The sequence below is a fragment of the Barbus barbus genome (assembly GCF_936440315.1).
Source record: "Barbus barbus genome assembly, chromosome: 31".
NCBI classification, from domain to species: Eukaryota; Metazoa; Chordata; class Actinopteri; order Cypriniformes; family Cyprinidae; genus Barbus; species Barbus barbus.
The window spans coordinates 1,512,701-1,529,849 of NC_136759.1; the positions used below are offsets into that span (position 1 = coordinate 1,512,701).

The window sequence follows — 17,149 nt, forward strand, 5'->3', positions numbered from 1 at the left end:
AGTGAAAAATACTAAAGCATTTGTTAATATTAGTTAATACCAATTTCAACATTTATTACATTATTGACCGTTTTTGAACTGAATTTATTTTTAACTAAATTAAGCCGAATAATGACACTTTTATCCTCTTTTGAGCTGCTTTGCTGCATAAATTGAACTCATTTCACTGTTATTTTCCTGTTTATGAATGTAAAGCTGCTTTGAAATGATTTGAGTTGTATAAAGCGCTATTTTAAAAAAAGTGACTTGATATTATTAAAATCAAAAATGAATGTTATTTAATGGATCTGAGCTAATATGAGCTATTTTATTAACCAACCTTGCACAAAGATTGATGAATACTGTAGCATGCATTGCTCGTTGTTAATGCTAGTTAATGCACGAATGGCCGTTTCTGTAAAGTGCCTGGATTTCTGTCTGAATGATGTTCATTTCTAGCGTCAGTCAGTGCAGCTGTTGAATGACCCACATCTTGTGTAAATGAATCCAGACTGTTTGTGCAAATATATTTCTGAAAGCTGAGCTAGTGTGTCAGCGATGATGTCACATGGTTGCTATGGAGATACATTTGCGTACTTTGTAGCACGATGCACATATATTAAGAACAGCATAACAGCTACATAATGATAAAGCGCTATATAAAAGCATCATTAATTCATTCATTCATAAACCTGAACCTTCATCACAGTTCTGCGACAGCAACGGAAATCCATATTACACGGTTCTGGCTATTGAAAGGATTTGGCTTTACTATCAAAATGACTAAATTATGTAATTTATGTATGTTTAAAATTATTAAAAAAAGAGAAAACCATACCATTTTTTCCAGTTATTTTGTACTGACTATTATAGAAATGTGCAAAACAACTGGGAAAAATTGCATGGCTTTCTCTCTATTATTTTACATTTTAAAATTAATTACTTGATTTTGTTGTTTAAAATGACCGAATTATGTATGTTTAAAAATTAAAAAAAAAAAAAAGCTGTGCAAATTTTTCCTTTTGTTTTGTGCCAACAATTTCAAAAGCAACCTTTATAAAAACATTTGCATATATTTCTCTTTTTATTTTATTAATTAATTTTTATATTATTATATTACATTACATTATATTATATTATACTTATTTTTAAGTTAAAGTTGTTTTCATGAATAGATTATGGTAAAACTTTACAATAGGGTTCCATTTGTTAACATTAGTTATTAGTTAATTAGTTAATATGGTTCTTGCTACTTTGATGATTTTGGAGAGGCATGCAAATGTTCCATTTGTTTTGCTGCAAAAATGTCTATAATAAGCTAAATAATATAATATAAAATAAAATAAAATATTTAAAGACAAAGCCATGCAATTTTTTCTTTTTTCTTTTTTTTATATTTTATTTTATTTTATATATATATATTAAATTTTTTCGTTAACTACATTAGTTAACATTTATATGGTTCTTGTTACTTTGATTCCTTATTTTGTTGATTGAATTATGTATGTTTAAAAATATTAAAAACAGAGAAAGCAGTGCAAACTTTCCGGTCATTTAAGTGCAAAACAACAGGAAAAATGTGCATGGCTTTCTCATTTTAAAAATCTCGATTGCCAAACACGTTTAACACCCATATAATTTCGGCGTCTCTCTATCTCTCACTCAGGTAGTTGTGCAGTAAGTGGTTTTACCGTGGTAAAAGAGCAAGACCCGCAGGCCTTCAGTCTGCTCATTACATTACGCTCACATTTCTACAGAAACCAGCACTAATGGAAGGATGTTTTATTAATGCGTAGAGAGTGCTGCAAAGATTTATAAGCCAATATCTGTGTGTGTGTGAGTGTGTGAGTGTAATATACTTGTACAGAGAGAAGTGCAACTGCAGGCTGATCTCATCGATTAAATTTAGCATGAGAGAGATGAAGGGGGAGGAAGAGGAACTCTAATCTGTCGACTGCCAAAGCGGCGCTCAGAGATATTGATCAGACGACACAACATATTAGCATTACAAACCATCAACACACACTCATATATTACACCCAAACAAAATCAGATGTGAAAAGGACAAACAGAATACTACAAATTCTCTATTCACAGACTGTTTAGCCTGTACGTTTCTGGAAAGAGGGTTTTTGTATTCAGGCTTGTCATGTTTCTTATATAGTGTTACTGCAAAGCACTTCATCTGAGTGTGTGTGTGTGTGTGTGTGTGTGTGTGTGTGTTTCAGGACGATCCAGACGCAGAGGATGACATGACTCTTGGCGAGGTGAGGACACTGCAGCTGTAATAGTGAAAAGCTCTCATAATATGTTTAGATGCACACTAATAATCCGTTTGTAATCAGACTGAAAAGCCTTCATATAAAATACACAGTATTTCATCAATTATTATTGACAATAGTGTATTGATTTCTATGTTAAAATGTAAGTTCAATCTTGACATAAAGAATGGGATTCTAAATATAGATACATAATGTAATTTGCTATGTTTACTAATGGTGGATATTATATTTACATATTAATAGTTCATATTTGCTATATTTACTATTGAATATATATGTTTGCATAATATTTATTAATATGCATTAATAGTGCAACGCTAAATAACATAATTTAAAAAAATAGTGTAGTGTATTAACAATAAAAAATACAAATGACCATATATTTACATATTACGATATTTTTTTAATTGCTATACAGTATTTACAATGCTTATAATGAGAAAAGATTAAATGTACAGACACAAATATAGTGTCATTGATGAAGAAATCTAAAATTGATGACATTAAAGAATAAAAAAAAAAAGTGTAAATAGTCAATAAAGCGTCTCTGGCTGTGAATGCAGATTGAGGAGTGGGAGGAGCAACAGCTTGACGAGCAGGTGGACTTCAACAGCTGCAAGATTGACCCCGCCCCCTTCCAGCTGGTGGAGCGCACCTCTCTGCACAAGGTGTGTGTGTGAGAGAGAGAGAGAGAGAGAGAGAGTGTGTGAGAGAGAGAGAGTGTGTGAGAGAGAGAGAGAGTGTGTAAGGTTACGATCTATACGAATGTAAGCTCTATTGATGTTATTAATAAAGGGCTCTGCGCACACACACACACACATACACACACATATGCTGACACTGGATTTATCGTCTGCATTTGCAAACTCACTTGTGGCAAGAGCACAGAAGTCTTCATTAAGACCCGCTCTGCGGTGGTCCACACACACAAGCTGTGAATGTGTTTAATGCAGTCCAGTCATCCTTCTCCTACACTCATTATCTCACTGATTGATTTATGTGTTTTCTGTGCATGGGTGTGGTCAGAGTGTAGCTTAAAACTGATGCATTTTCCTCTTGCGATGTTACAAAATGTCATGAAAAATAACACTGTGAATGTTTTTGGTGCATGAAAGCACTGCCATTCATGCATTATTATTATTATTATTATTATTATTATAACAAATGTATACTCTCTTGTCTCTCTGACAGACTCACACCATCTTCTCTCTGTTGGGTTTGGATCACGCTTACGTCACCAGCATCGGGAGACTTATAGGAGTAGTTTCACTGAGAGAGGTGAGAGATCAAAGCTGCATCATTACTCCAGTCTTCAGTGTCACATGATCTTCAGAAATCACTCTAATATGCTGCTCAAGAAACATTTTTATGGAAGCTTTGCCACAAAAGAAAAAATGTAATCGTGACGTAAATGTACTTTATTTTCTTGCAATTCTGAGTTCATAATTTCACAATTCTGACTTTTTTTCTCTCAGAATTGTGAGATATAAAACTGAGAATTGCAAGAAAGTCGTAACTGCTGGAAAAAGTCGGAATTGCAAGAAAAAAAAAATGTATGAAAGTCATAATTTCATAGTTTCCGCCACTGAATAATAAAAAAAAAAGGTAATTACGACATTTTATCTCACAATTTTGACTTTTTTTTTCTCACAATAATTGTTTTTTCCCACGCAATTTACTTTTGTCTTTTCTCTTTACTTTTCTCTCATAATTGTGGGATATAAACTTGCAATTCTGACATTAAACTTGCAATTGTGAGAAAAAAAAGTCAAAATTGTGAGATAAAAAGTCGTAATTACCTTTTTATTTTTTTATTCAGTGGCGGAAACTATGAAATTATGACTTTCATACATTTCTTTTTTTTTTCTTGCAATTCCAACTTTTTCCAGCAGTTACGACTTTCTTGTCACAGTTTTTTTTCTTGCAGTTCTGAGTTTTATATCTCACAATTCTGACATTTTTTGTAATTTAGATTTATTAACGTTTTTTTAAAAGTCAAAATTGTAAGAAAAAAATTGCAATTACCTTCATTTTATTTATTTTTTTATTATCCTTGGTGCAAACAAGCTTCCATGCAGTTCTGTTTATTATCAGTGTTGAAAACTGCCCAATATTTTCATGTTTTTCGTGATGCATTTTATTTTTCAGGATTCACAGATGAATAGAAAGTTCAAAAGAGCAGCATTGATTTGCAATAGAAATCTTTTGTAACATTATAAATGTCACTTCCGATGAGTTTAACGTGTCTGTTAATGGTCAATCCTCTGTGCTGTAGCTGCGTAAAGCCATCGAGGGCTCGATGACGGTGAAGGGTGTGAAGGTTCGTCCGCCGCTGGCGAGTTTCAGAGACAGCGGCACCAGTGGCACAAGCAGCGAAAGCGAAGCCACTGAACTCCACAAACTCTGGGATCGTCACACCAGCGTCAGCATTCCCCGAGAACACCAGCCCAACGCCTCCGACTCGGACGACAAGTCGCAGTGACCCGCGGCCGACGCTCGCGTCCAAAAATCCTCCGGTCTTCCCACACGAATCCACTTCCCCTTCTGGAGATTCAGGGACTATCTGGACTCTGTCGAGGCTCCTCGAGTGAGTGTGTGCGTATGTGTGCGTTTGTTTATATGTGTGTCTGTTGCAGAAAGAGACAGATCTTTTCATTTTTGACGTTACCTACCACTCCCTTTTCACTTTTTAAGAAATGTGATGCACAACATCTGTTTGAATGCTTCATCTGATGTCTCGTGGTTTTTATATTGGGGAATTTAGATCTCAGTTTTTTTTTTTTCTCACACTTATGACTTTTTTTCTTGCAGTTTTGTCTTTTCTTCTCGCAATGGACTTTTTTCTTGCTATTCTGAACAATTCTCAGAATTATAATTTTCTTACACTTATGACATCTTGCAATTATTATTGACTTTTTTTCGCAATTTACCTTTTTTTTCTCACAATTGAGTTTTCCTTAAATTTTTTTCTTCTCACAATTATGACTTTTCTGTAATTTCTTTTTTTTTTTTTTTGAAATTGATTTCTCACAATTAACTTTTTCCTCAATTATGACTTTTTTCTCACAAGTACGACTTTTGTTCTTGCAATTATGACTTTTTGGAATTATGACACTTCTCGCAATTGACTTTTTCTTGCATTCCTGACTTTATTTCTCACAATTCTTTACCTTTCCGAAGGTACCTTTCATTGCCTGTTTCAGAGCTCTTCATCTGTGTTTTTTCTCGCGGGTGGGCATCAGATTCTCCTCTATATAAAGCGTATCTGTAGGCGGACGCAGTAGGTGGCAGAGAGAACAGAGCGATGGAGAGAATGAGACGGAGTGGGAGTGATTTTCTTTTGCCCGCCGTGTGTTTTTCTAAACTCTTTCAGACTTTTTTTGCTCTTGCTGAATCTCCAGCAAAAGATTCAGTCGCCGTTTGTATGTTATCTGGTCAATGTCAGACGCCCTCGCAGACTCTTATGTAAGGATGTGCACTCTTCATTGCTTTCTCTATTGGAAATGACACTAACGTGCCTTTTTGATTGATTTGGCACATTTATGTTTTGCATGTTTGCACCGAGGACGGTTTGGTGAAATCAATCACAGTCAACATTCAGCACAGCAACATCATCTGAACTGACAATAGCCAAATTATGAACAAATGAATGGTGAGGTTTAGAGGTTTTGGAGAATTTAAATATGTTTGCTTTGAAGTAACCACTCCTTTTATATATATATTTGGGGGGTCAAAGGTCAGTGCTTCCCACTGGTTTCCATTGATCGGGGAGAATGTGATCAGGGTTTAGCACTTGGGCATAAAGCTGCAGGAAAACGCACACATCCGACAGTAAAATCTCTTTCTGTCTTTCTTTCTTTCTCTCTGTTGTTGGATCTTTGGCAGGAACTTTGTGTATTTTAAAAATGCCCGTGATGATGATGATGAATTTCACACAACTTGTCGAGAGCTCATCCAGCTCATATTTAAAACCTTTTATTTGGAGCCATTTGAACATTAAGATTTGTTTTTATTTTTGTATTGTGAAATTTTATTTATATATTTTTTTTCATATTTTTCCTCTAAATTCTTATTACAATAATGTGTTTGCATGTTTTCCTTCTGTATATAAGATGTATATATGTTTTATGTTTTGTAGTTTTTTGTTATGCTCAATGATTATTTCCATTTGAATTCTCATTACCTTAAAAACCTATTTATTTCTAGTATTTAAACCACGTTTGTGTTTGTAGTAGCTGCTGTTGTTGTTTGTTTGTTTTTGTAATGAGATTGCAAATGAAAATCATCATTGAGGATAATGGAAAATACAAAAACAACATAAAACTATTGTATATAAATAATAAAAGTGGGATGCATTTTCTTCAGATTTAATATATTTGTAATGATAATTGAAATGAAAAATACAAAAACAAAAGCAGATCAAAAGTAACAAATACAACTACATTATATAAATGCATAATTTGAGTATATCAATATTTTTTTATGAAAATTCTTAGTGGTCTGTAAAGTAGGATACATTTCTTTAGGTAATATTTTATCTTAAAATATCTTATTTCCCTGTGTTGATGGTTATGATTTTCATCTAAATTTACATTGCAAAAAAAAATATATATATATATTTATACATCATCATAATAGTATTTTGCCTTTTTGATGTACTTTGTATTATTATGTAATGAAATTTTAAATGAAAATCATTGAGAATAACGAAACTTCAAAAATAACAAATGCAACCATACTTAATTATAAATACTTAAATAAATGCTAATAATTTTCGGTCCAGGCTAATGTGGTCTTGACAGGTTTTGTGAGATTCATCTGCAAACGTATGCATTTCCTCAAACAACAGTGAAATCTGGAGAGTATTTTATTCACTGTTGTAAATGTTTGTTGGGATTTATACATGTTTTCATCTCATTTTAATTGCAACTGAAATGAATTTGTTTAATTCTGTTTCTTAAATTTGACCAATAAGCTTTAATCTGTTCGCCGATAGAAAAGAGGCTTATTTTTGTTGATTCATGTAGATTTACAGATTTTAATATATTTAAAATATCATATTAACTTAAATATTTTCTTCTTTCTGCCATTTGTATGTCCTTGTGTTTGTACTTCCATTTAATGCAAGTCATTTTGACTTCTTCAGACAATATCTCTGTTTAGGATGTTCTTCTCTCGTCTCGAAGCGATGTGGGAACGTTTTAATTGCATCTCAGAGAATGTTTTGTGTCCAAAAATGGTGCCAGTATCATCTCTGAAATACTTTATTAATACTGTAAGATACACTCTGAACGGACCAAAAGAGCAAAATCATGACTGCTTTATTAAATATGTTGTGGTCCATTTCATGTATTAGAATGTTGTTCTGAGAATCATATTTATTAACAATCTTACATGTGATCAACAAAGTAGATCAACCGTGATTTTATTTTTTTATATTATTGTTGTTGTTTTCGGTCATTGGAGGATAATGTATTTGTGCAATAACATGTTTTGTTTGTTTGTTTTAACCAGAATTAAAACTTTCTATGACTTTATGTGAAGATTATTTGAAAGAAAATGTCTTGTCATTTATAATCAAGATGCATTCTTGAGAAGCAGAAGGTAAGATGAGTCTCGTTTTGCCTAAAACAAGAATGCTAGAATTCAGAAAAATAAAATATATTATAAAACGATAATTTTTCTAGTTGGAATTTTTTTTTTTTTTAAGTAAATATGTCTTGATTTAAACATCATAATGCATTTATTCAGTTTGAATGCTTTTTCACATTCTTGACCAAAAGTATAAAAGAGTCATAACTTAATAATTTTCTATTAAAACCATATTGTGTCTGATCAGCAGCTTCTCATTAAATGTGAAAAAAAAAATATATATATACATGTTTATTACCGCATTTAACCTTTTTTTATTAATTTAAAAATAATTAAAAAAAATTTTTTTTTGAAATTTTAAATTATACATGAACCACAAAAAAAAAACACAACACAAAATTTCTATATATTTTTGTCGATATTGATGTGAATTTAATTCTCACGATTGCTCAAAAACTGTCCTAATTTATGAAACCTACAAATTGATTTCTAACAAAACACAAGTTTTCAAACATTATAAATTAATTTTACTTGCCAAAACTTTCACTTTCAGATGCAAAAGTGATCAGGTTTTCATGCAAGTACAAGTAAATATTAATATTTCAGACATTTTTGTGGCTAAATATATTTTACAAACTTTTTTGCGGCTAATATTTTCTGCTCCATCATGTCATAACAGCATATGTTCTGGCGGTGGTTTTCTGTAGTGGTTTTGTAATGCTGGTTTCTGATTGGCTGTCGCTCAGTAAGTAGGTTATTAAGCCCAGAGTGGGTTTGAGCTGAGAGTCACTTCATTCACAGAAACCCCATCTGTCACATTAACTAATAAACCAGCAGAAATCTCAAGATCGTCATTAGAAGCGTCTTCTTACAGATCTGCAATGAGACGGTCGCTTAACACTTAAAGTTCTGCTAACTACACCATTAAAAATGTTCAAAAATGCTTGTTTTCTTCTTTGTAATTTCATGTTTAATTACTTGTGGGGGTTTTACGAGGTTGACTAGTCAGAACTGTTTTATATTAGATTTCTTCAGTGTATAGAGTAAATATCATGGCAGAAAACGTATTATATCTTGTTTTCCACATTCTTAAAATCAAGATAGATTTGCTTTAGGTGCAATATTTATTTAAAGTTGTATTAAAACAAGACAAAATATGTCAATGAAGTCAGAAAAATCAACTTTATTCAAAGAGAGAACAAGATTATTTTTCTGACCACACTTGAAAATATTGTCTTCTTGTTTTAAGCAAAAACTCACTAAAGTTGATTAATTTTTCAGAAAATGCATATTTCATTTGAAACTCTATATTGCAAAAACTAAATAATTTTTTTGTATTTTTGTCTTTATTTTACAAATATCTAAACATTCTTAAATGAAGAAACATTTACATAAAATAAGTCTTGTTTACTAAAATAAATCAATAAAATCAAGATCTTAAATCATTTTGCATCTTACGTAAATGCATCTTGATTTAATTTTTAGATATTTTTACTAGAAAACAAGACAAGAAATACTTAGGGTTTTTTCTGTGTATATTTATAAAAAATTCATAAAAATTATTTTTATTCATAAAACAATTGAGAAATTCTTTGAAAATTCAATTTATGAATATAAACCACACCAAAAAAGTAGCAAAAATGATTTGTAGTATTTTCAATATTCATGAGAACGTTTATTTGAATGAAATTTATACATATAATCTGGGAATTAGCATTAATTTAAATTCCTTTGAATTTATCGTTCATGTTTGCTCAAAAACAGTCAAAATTGATCAAAACCTACAATTTTATTTAGAACAAAAATATCACTGAAAAGTTTTCAAAACAAAATACATTAATTTTACAATATTGCTGAAGTGTTTACAATATTGAAATATACAGTACAGAAAATAAAGTGAGATGGAAGAAATGGAAGAATATGGATAAAAGGGACAAAGTAAAAAAGAAAAAATCAATCCATAAGGACTGGAGTGTTGAGATCCTGGAAGGTCAGAGGTCAGAGGTGAGTTTGAGAGTGGAAGACGAGGATTTTCTGCGTCTGACGCTGATGATCAACATCCTCTCTGCGGTCAGTGAGCTGCTCACAGATAACGGGTCCATGTCTGCCGGCAGCACAGACTTATGGGTAAAGCGGCCCGCGACCGTCCCATCAGCGGCCGTCTGAAACCAGAGACAGAGACGAGCGTCAGAGTGTTTGAGATCAACTGATTATACTACAGTTCTGGAGTCCAGAAGATTTTAATGGATTTTCTGCTCACCAAAGCTGCGTTTATTTGATCTAAAATATAGTAAAAATAGTGAAATATTATTACAGGTGAAATTATCTGTTTCTATGTGAATATGTGTTAAACTGTAATTTATTTCTGTGATCTGCAGCTGTATTTTCAGCATCATTACTCCAGTCTTCAGTGTCACATGATCTTCAGAAATCATTATAATATACTGATTTACTGATCAACAAACATTTCTGATTATTATCAATGTTGAACACAGTTGTGCTGCACAATATTTTTGTGGAAACTGTGATACATTTTATTTTTCAGGATTCACAGATGAATAGAAAGTTCAGAAGAACAGCATTTATTTGAAATAGATATGTAATGATGTATCTATACTTTACTGGCACTTTTGATCCATTGAATGCGTTCTTGATGAATAAAAGTAAATAAATAATATACATATCTCTGAACATAAAATACAAATACATGCTTCTAGCGGGTATTCCATCATGCAACATGCACCAGGGTTATTATATTTAAACTAACATAACACCCAGAATACATGTAAAGAAAATATTCATTGAAAATGAGAAATGCAACTACCTGAATTTGTTTAATTTGTACTAAAATAACTAAAACATTATAAAAACTATATAGACTTACTTTTAAAAAACTAATAAAAACACAACAAAATGACGATAACATTTCAATTAAAACATTAATAATAATAATAATAATAACCTATTATTTCAGCTACTTGCCAAGGCAACATTTTTCATTTTCATTTAGTTTAATTTGATGTACAAAAATAACTAAAAATAAAACAAAATGTATTAAACTATACAGATTTATAATAATAATAATTACCAAACACACAACGAAGTTACTTTAAAATGAAAATGAAAACATAAAAAGTACAAATAAAAACTCATTCAAAATATTTAAAAAAATATATTATCTCAATGATACTAACACACACATATTTATATGACATATATCACATAAACATAGACGTATGGAGTATATTCACTGTGCTGCAGAATATATTTAGTAAGCATATCTCATGAGACACACACACACCTTCTCGGCGTGAATGACCACACACTGATTATAGGCCAGCAGCACCACTTCATGAGGCTCGAACCCCCTCACATCTGCAGACAGGAAGTAGCTGTCACCCATCGCCCTGACCACGCCCACACCGGAAGCGGAACCGCCGCGAGCTGAAACAGAGACGCAGAGAAGTAGCTGCTGAGGCTCATTCAACAGGTTCATTATATAAACCCGTTAGACGTGGTTCTGGATGCTGATTGGTCAAAAAAGCCTATATATGTCTTAAAATGCATTTTTTTTTTTTTTTTACATTTAAACTTAGACCACATTATTAAATTACCTTTTGACTTTATGAATACACATAAATGACAGCTTAATGATTTGTGTTTTTTTGTACATTCATTTAAAGACCACATGTACCGCTGGTGTTACTTTACTTCTTTGGCAATTTTTATGAAATATTATTTCTTGATTTTTTTCAGCACGAGTCAGAGTTACAGAAAAATAATGATAATGCAACAAATGAGGAGATTGTGTTTTATTTTAATCAGGTTTGTTAAAAGTGTGATTGAATGATGTTCAGTGTTCATTCGTGTAACCATGTATTTGCTATAAAAGTGAAAATATTTGAAAAACACCAGTGACATACATTAGACCAAAGATCCTTATTCTTCAGCTATAATTATTAGATGAGACTACATTTTTACATTTGGCATACATTTGGCATTTAGTGAAAGCAGCCAGTAAAAGAAATAAACATTCACTGGTGTTAGGAAGGCAATTTTCATGAAAAATGCATTTTACAAAAAGTCAAGGTATCAAGTCACATGTTGTCAATCATGGTATACTCAATAAATTACGTAGTTTAATCCAATTGTATTATATTGTTTAATATAATTTCCTAACAATAAATAGGTCACACCAGTGACGTCAACTAAAAGCTTCATATGAAATCACAAGATAAATGGGAAAATTTCTGATAACTGAGAAGAGACAATTTAGTTTTTTATGTCATCATATATTTGATAGTTATGAATACATTATTGTATTTTAAATTATATAAAAACCTGTTTTTGGCCTCAAAATAAAGCACTTTCCCTCTGTATATGGCTGTGGGGACGAGCAGTTTGTGGTGCTTGGAATACTTTATAATTAATTCAAAACAAATATTGCCACATTGATGGTGCAAGAAGGTCTAATTGTTCAAATAACAGATTGTTTTATTTTAAAATATAACTCAATTGTAACCCCTAATGTGTTTTTGAATGATAATGTTTCTGTAAAGGCTAGGGATGTTTCTGTAGAATATATAACTCTTACAGGTATGTATAACTCTTTGACAGAATTCCCCATCTTTCCGTGTTTTGACTGTTATACGGTAGGAGGCGCTGTTACACATCTTCTCAAAGAGACTGAATCTCCGGATCAAAACATGCCGAAGAAGAAGCAGAAACGTGTAAGCGGATCCATATGTAAAATAACACTTTAAATCAAAGCTTTTGTTCAAACTGTTGCTTTTTTATGAAACTTACACATTGAAGTGTTGATACAAAAGAATGCATGAAGCTGGAGTAAAATAAAGCTCTACACATATAACACTTGTTTAGATATTAATAATATATATAAATGTTCTGGAGGCCACGGACGTTTGGTGAAACTGTATTAAAAAAAAAAACGCTGGTGGCAAATAAGTTGTTATGAAGGAATTTTTCCCATAATTTGAATGACACATCCACTGCATTGCATTGTGCTTTATGGTCAAAGGAATGTCACTTTTCTGTTTTCTATTTTTTTTTTCTTATAGTGCACTATATCACTTTTATTTCCCATTTATTTCATCTTCTCTCCGTGTTTCCATGCAGTCGGCTGTGGTCTCGCGGCAGCGGTAAAACATCAGTTCTGATTCATTGATGATTCATTACTCACTCCAGTCCAGACTCACTGGAAAGAAAACTCAAATGAGTTTCTAGTTTCACATCTCAAACTTGGCAAGAAACAAACATTTCCGATCAGATTCATCATTGATCTGAGCTCTCATTCACATTTGTTCATGTTCTAAACGAGCATCAGGAGGGACATCTGAAGCAATACTCACATGAAACCAGTCAGCTGTGTCTCATTTACAAGATTTAGTTCTGCCAACAGCTTGATATTTACTAACTTTTTTCAAATTTTGGATCTTTGTGAACTTTACACACTCTTTTCTTACCCTGTATGTCGTCGCCGAGGCTCCAGTCGACCTGCTCTCCTGCTCGGGTGTACTGATGGTTTCCATGGTAACCTCCAAAAGATTCTTCATCACCTTGATAACCCATAAAACACTTGATTACTTTGGTAACTTATTAAAGGCTCTCAATCATCTTGGAAAGCCATAAAGGATTTTTGAGTACCTCGGTAACATACAAAGCACTTATTTACCTTGTTAACCTATCAAAGATTCTAAATCACCAGGGTAACCCATAAAAGACTCCCGATCACCTTAGTAACCTTAAAACTACTAATCACCGTGGTAAACTGCGAAAGATTCTTGATCACATTAGTAAACTGTAAGACACTTGAATACCTTGGTAACCAGGTATCAAACATTCTCAGTCACCTTGGTAACCCATAAATGAATCTTGATAAACTTAGTAACCCACAAACCACTTAATTACCTTGGTAACCCATCAAAGATTCTTAATCACCATAGTAACCTATAAAAAGACTCAATCACCTTAGTAACCTATAAAACACTTAATTACCTTGGTAACTTAACAAACATTCTTAGTCACCTTGGTAACTCATGAAAGACTCTCGATCACCTTAGTAACCCACAAAACACTCAATTACCTTGGTAACCCTTCAAAAATTATCAAGCACCATGGTAACCCATTAAAAACCCAATCACTTTAGTAACATTCAAAACACTTAATTACCATGGCAACTGGTCAAAGGTTCTCAATCACCATGGTAACCCATAAAAGATTCTTAATCTCCTTAGTAACCTGTCAAAGATTTCAAATCACCATGGTAACCTATAAAACACTCAGTCACCTTGGTAACCCATAAAAACGCTAGATGGTCTTAGTAACCCACAAAACACTTGATTACCTTGGTAACCCATCAAAGATTCTAAATCACCATGGTAACCTGTCAAAGATTTCAAATCACCATGGTAACCTATAAAACACTCAGTCACCTTGGTAACCCATAAAAAACTCTAGATGGCCTTAGTAACACACAAAACACTTGATTACCTTGGTAACCCATCAAAGATTCTAAATCACCATGGTAACCTGTCAAAGATTTCAAATCACCATGGTAACCTATAAAACACTCAGTCACCTTGGTAACCCATAAAAAACTCTAGATGGCCTTAGTAACCCACAAAACACTTGATTACCTTGGTAACCCATCAAAGATTCTAAATCACCATGGTAACCTGTCAAAGATTTCAAATCACCATGGTAACCTATAAAACACTCAGTCACCTTGGTAACCCATAAAAAACTCTATATGGCCTTAGTGACCTTTAAGACACTTGATTACCATCGTAACTTTTCAAGGATTGTCATTAAGCGTGTGACCTGTACCGTGGCAGCAGCAGGACTCGTCGGTGATGGAGCTGATGGAGGACTCCTCTCTGAAGCGGCTGTGCAGTCGAGCGGCGCTGGAGGAGCGGACGGAGCTCGTGCTGTAACGACACGCCATGATGCAGGACAGGAGCGCTCTCGCTGTCTGCTAACATATAGAAAGCTGCTGCACTGCATTGTGGGATATCTGGCCTCTCTGACCACTCCATAAAAGGCCGAGCTCCTGGAATCCACTCCTGGAGTAACGGTCCGAGAGATAAGACGTGGAAAACTTCTCCAAACGAGCGGGAGACCTGACAGAAACACCCACACAATCACACTCAGATAAACTACTGAAAATACATACAACAAAACTATCAAGACCTGTTACTGAAACACTAGCAGAACTACGAGAAAACCCAGCCAGTGTTTAAGTGATAAATAGATTGTTTGTTTGTTTGGTCTTACTGGACACTGACTCATAAATGATGCTTGTGTTTAAATTTTTTTAAAGTCATATATTCACTTCTTTTATTATTATTTCATTTAGTTTGTTTGTTTATGCATGTATACTGGTTTGGTCCTCCATATTTTCAACACTCAGTGGTGATGATTTTCAATATATATATTTCAGTATAATATCAAGCAGTAAGATATCCAGACAGCAACTTAATAAATAACATTTACTAACTTTATTCAGAACCCAAACAAGATGCAAAAACAAACACTTTGATATTAAAATAACTAGTCAAGCAGTCAAATATTCAAAAGAAAAACTAAAGGAAAGCTGTGGAGTCCGACTGTGTGGTGTGCAGTACAGTACGTTCACTATCGAGGGACTGACGAGAGGCTAATTAAGCACTGAATGAGAGACTTCAGTCCACAGAGAGAATCATTTCCAGAACACAAACCTGCAGAGACCAGTGAACGGATCTAATTAAGAGACAAACGCATGTTTAACACACACACACACACACGCACGCACACACACACACAGACACATACACACACATAATGACGTCCTGACTGCTGATTTTAGAGAGGAGGTCAATATTTGTCTATTTATAGACACTTAACCTCACCTCACACTCACACACACACACTCAAACACACTCAATGTCGTCTCTGGCCCCGGGAAAGTGTCCACAGAAGGGGGCCTTCACTCCGTCACAGTCCAGCGATGCGATTGGACGGTTAAACATGCATCACAACAGGCAGCATCCGGCCAATCAGAGCATGGAGTGACAGACAACTTAAGACACTTTTTATAGCGTTTAACCTTAAAAAGAGCTAATCTTCACAGACAGAGAGAAAAAGAGTCGAGATAAAGGACAATGACAAGGAGAAAGAGTGAGATGAGAGAGACTGAAAGTGAAACGCTGAGAAAACAGGACAAAACCATGCAGCTATACACACACACACACACACAATAAATACTGTTAAAGAATATTTATTTATTTATTTAAAATGTTGCAGGTTTGTCTCCATGGTTTCAGCAGTCAATAATGATTATTTGTAACTTTATTTTCAAGCCTTATAAATAACATTAATTGATTTTATTAAGAACCTAAACAAGAAAAAGTGCATAAATAAAGATAAAAAATTTTAAGACTAACAATTAAATTAAAAATAAATACAGAAAGTAATAAAAATGTGAAAATGAGGGGAAATAGTAATATATTGCAGGAATAACTATAAATAAAAAGTAATTGTGAATGTGTATATATATATATGTGTGTGTGTGTGTGTGTGTATATATAATATATATACATGTATGTGTGTGTGTGTGTGATATATACACACACACACACACACACATACATATATATATTTATGTATATTTATATATTTTAACATTGTTGTGATTTTTCTTCAAATGTGACGTGAATTTATCTTGCATTGAAATATATAAAGGGAAAAACTATTTTAAATGGTCTTTAAAAATGTATGCATACATTTTTTATATATTTTTCAAAGATATCCAAAAAATAATAATTTGGTAAAAGAAATTTCCAAAAATGTATTTGAAATAAACTTAAAAATAGATTTGAAATATATATATTTTTTTCCGTATGTGAATGGAGGATGAAACGGAAAATCAGTACGACATTGTTGTGTTAGAAATGGAGTCGAAGCGATGAATCACAATCAGACTGTAACAGGCTGCAGGCAAACGGAGCATCAGAGCGTTACATAAGAGACTCCTGCAGAGATGCTATTGATCATCAACCAGAAACAAACCCCCAGAAAAACACACAACCCTGTGGACCATAGAATGCGGTTGCTAAGCTGTTCAAAATAGTTCAGTGTGTTGCTATGGTGTTCTAACCACAGAAAACCATAGCAACTGCATAGCAATGTGATAGTATCATTTGTATCACCTTAGATATTTTCTTACTGGTCCGAGTGAAGAGAGTCACGTTAAAATATATTTTGTTTCAAATATATATATATATATTTATATATATATA

The 17,149-nt window shown here is 33.0% G+C and overlaps 2 protein-coding genes across 2 annotated transcripts in view; one reads left to right on the top strand and one right to left on the bottom strand.

The window, feature by feature from the left end:
• The window catches only part of clcn2b (chloride channel, voltage-sensitive 2b), a gene marked incomplete at its 5' end in the record, with an annotated part of 59,295 nt that extends 52,437 nt beyond the window's left edge, over positions 1 to 6,858 (top strand). Inside the window, 4 exons of the mRNA XM_079386832.1 lie at positions 2,208 to 2,246; positions 2,825 to 2,929; positions 3,453 to 3,539; positions 4,537 to 6,858. Of these exons, the coding sequence (XP_079242958.1) occupies positions 2,208 to 2,246; positions 2,825 to 2,929; positions 3,453 to 3,539; positions 4,537 to 4,743 (438 nt within the window). The 3' untranslated portion in view covers positions 4,744 to 6,858. The remainder of the gene's footprint in view (positions 1 to 2,207; positions 2,247 to 2,824; positions 2,930 to 3,452; positions 3,540 to 4,536) is intronic.
• Positions 6,859 to 9,500: 2,642 nt separating this feature from the next.
• Positions 9,501 to 14,859, bottom strand: LOC306851706 (alpha-crystallin B chain-like). The gene is made up of 4 exons (XM_079388143.1): positions 14,700 to 14,859; positions 13,337 to 13,429; positions 11,155 to 11,297; positions 9,501 to 10,015 (listed from the first exon to the last, which is right to left on the bottom strand). The coding sequence occupies exons 1-4, from the start codon at positions 14,815 to 14,817 to the stop codon at positions 9,845 to 9,847; spliced, it is 525 nt and encodes a 174-aa protein (XP_079244269.1). The 5' UTR covers positions 14,818 to 14,859; the 3' UTR covers positions 9,501 to 9,844.
• Between the last annotated feature and the right edge of the window lie 2,290 nt (positions 14,860 to 17,149).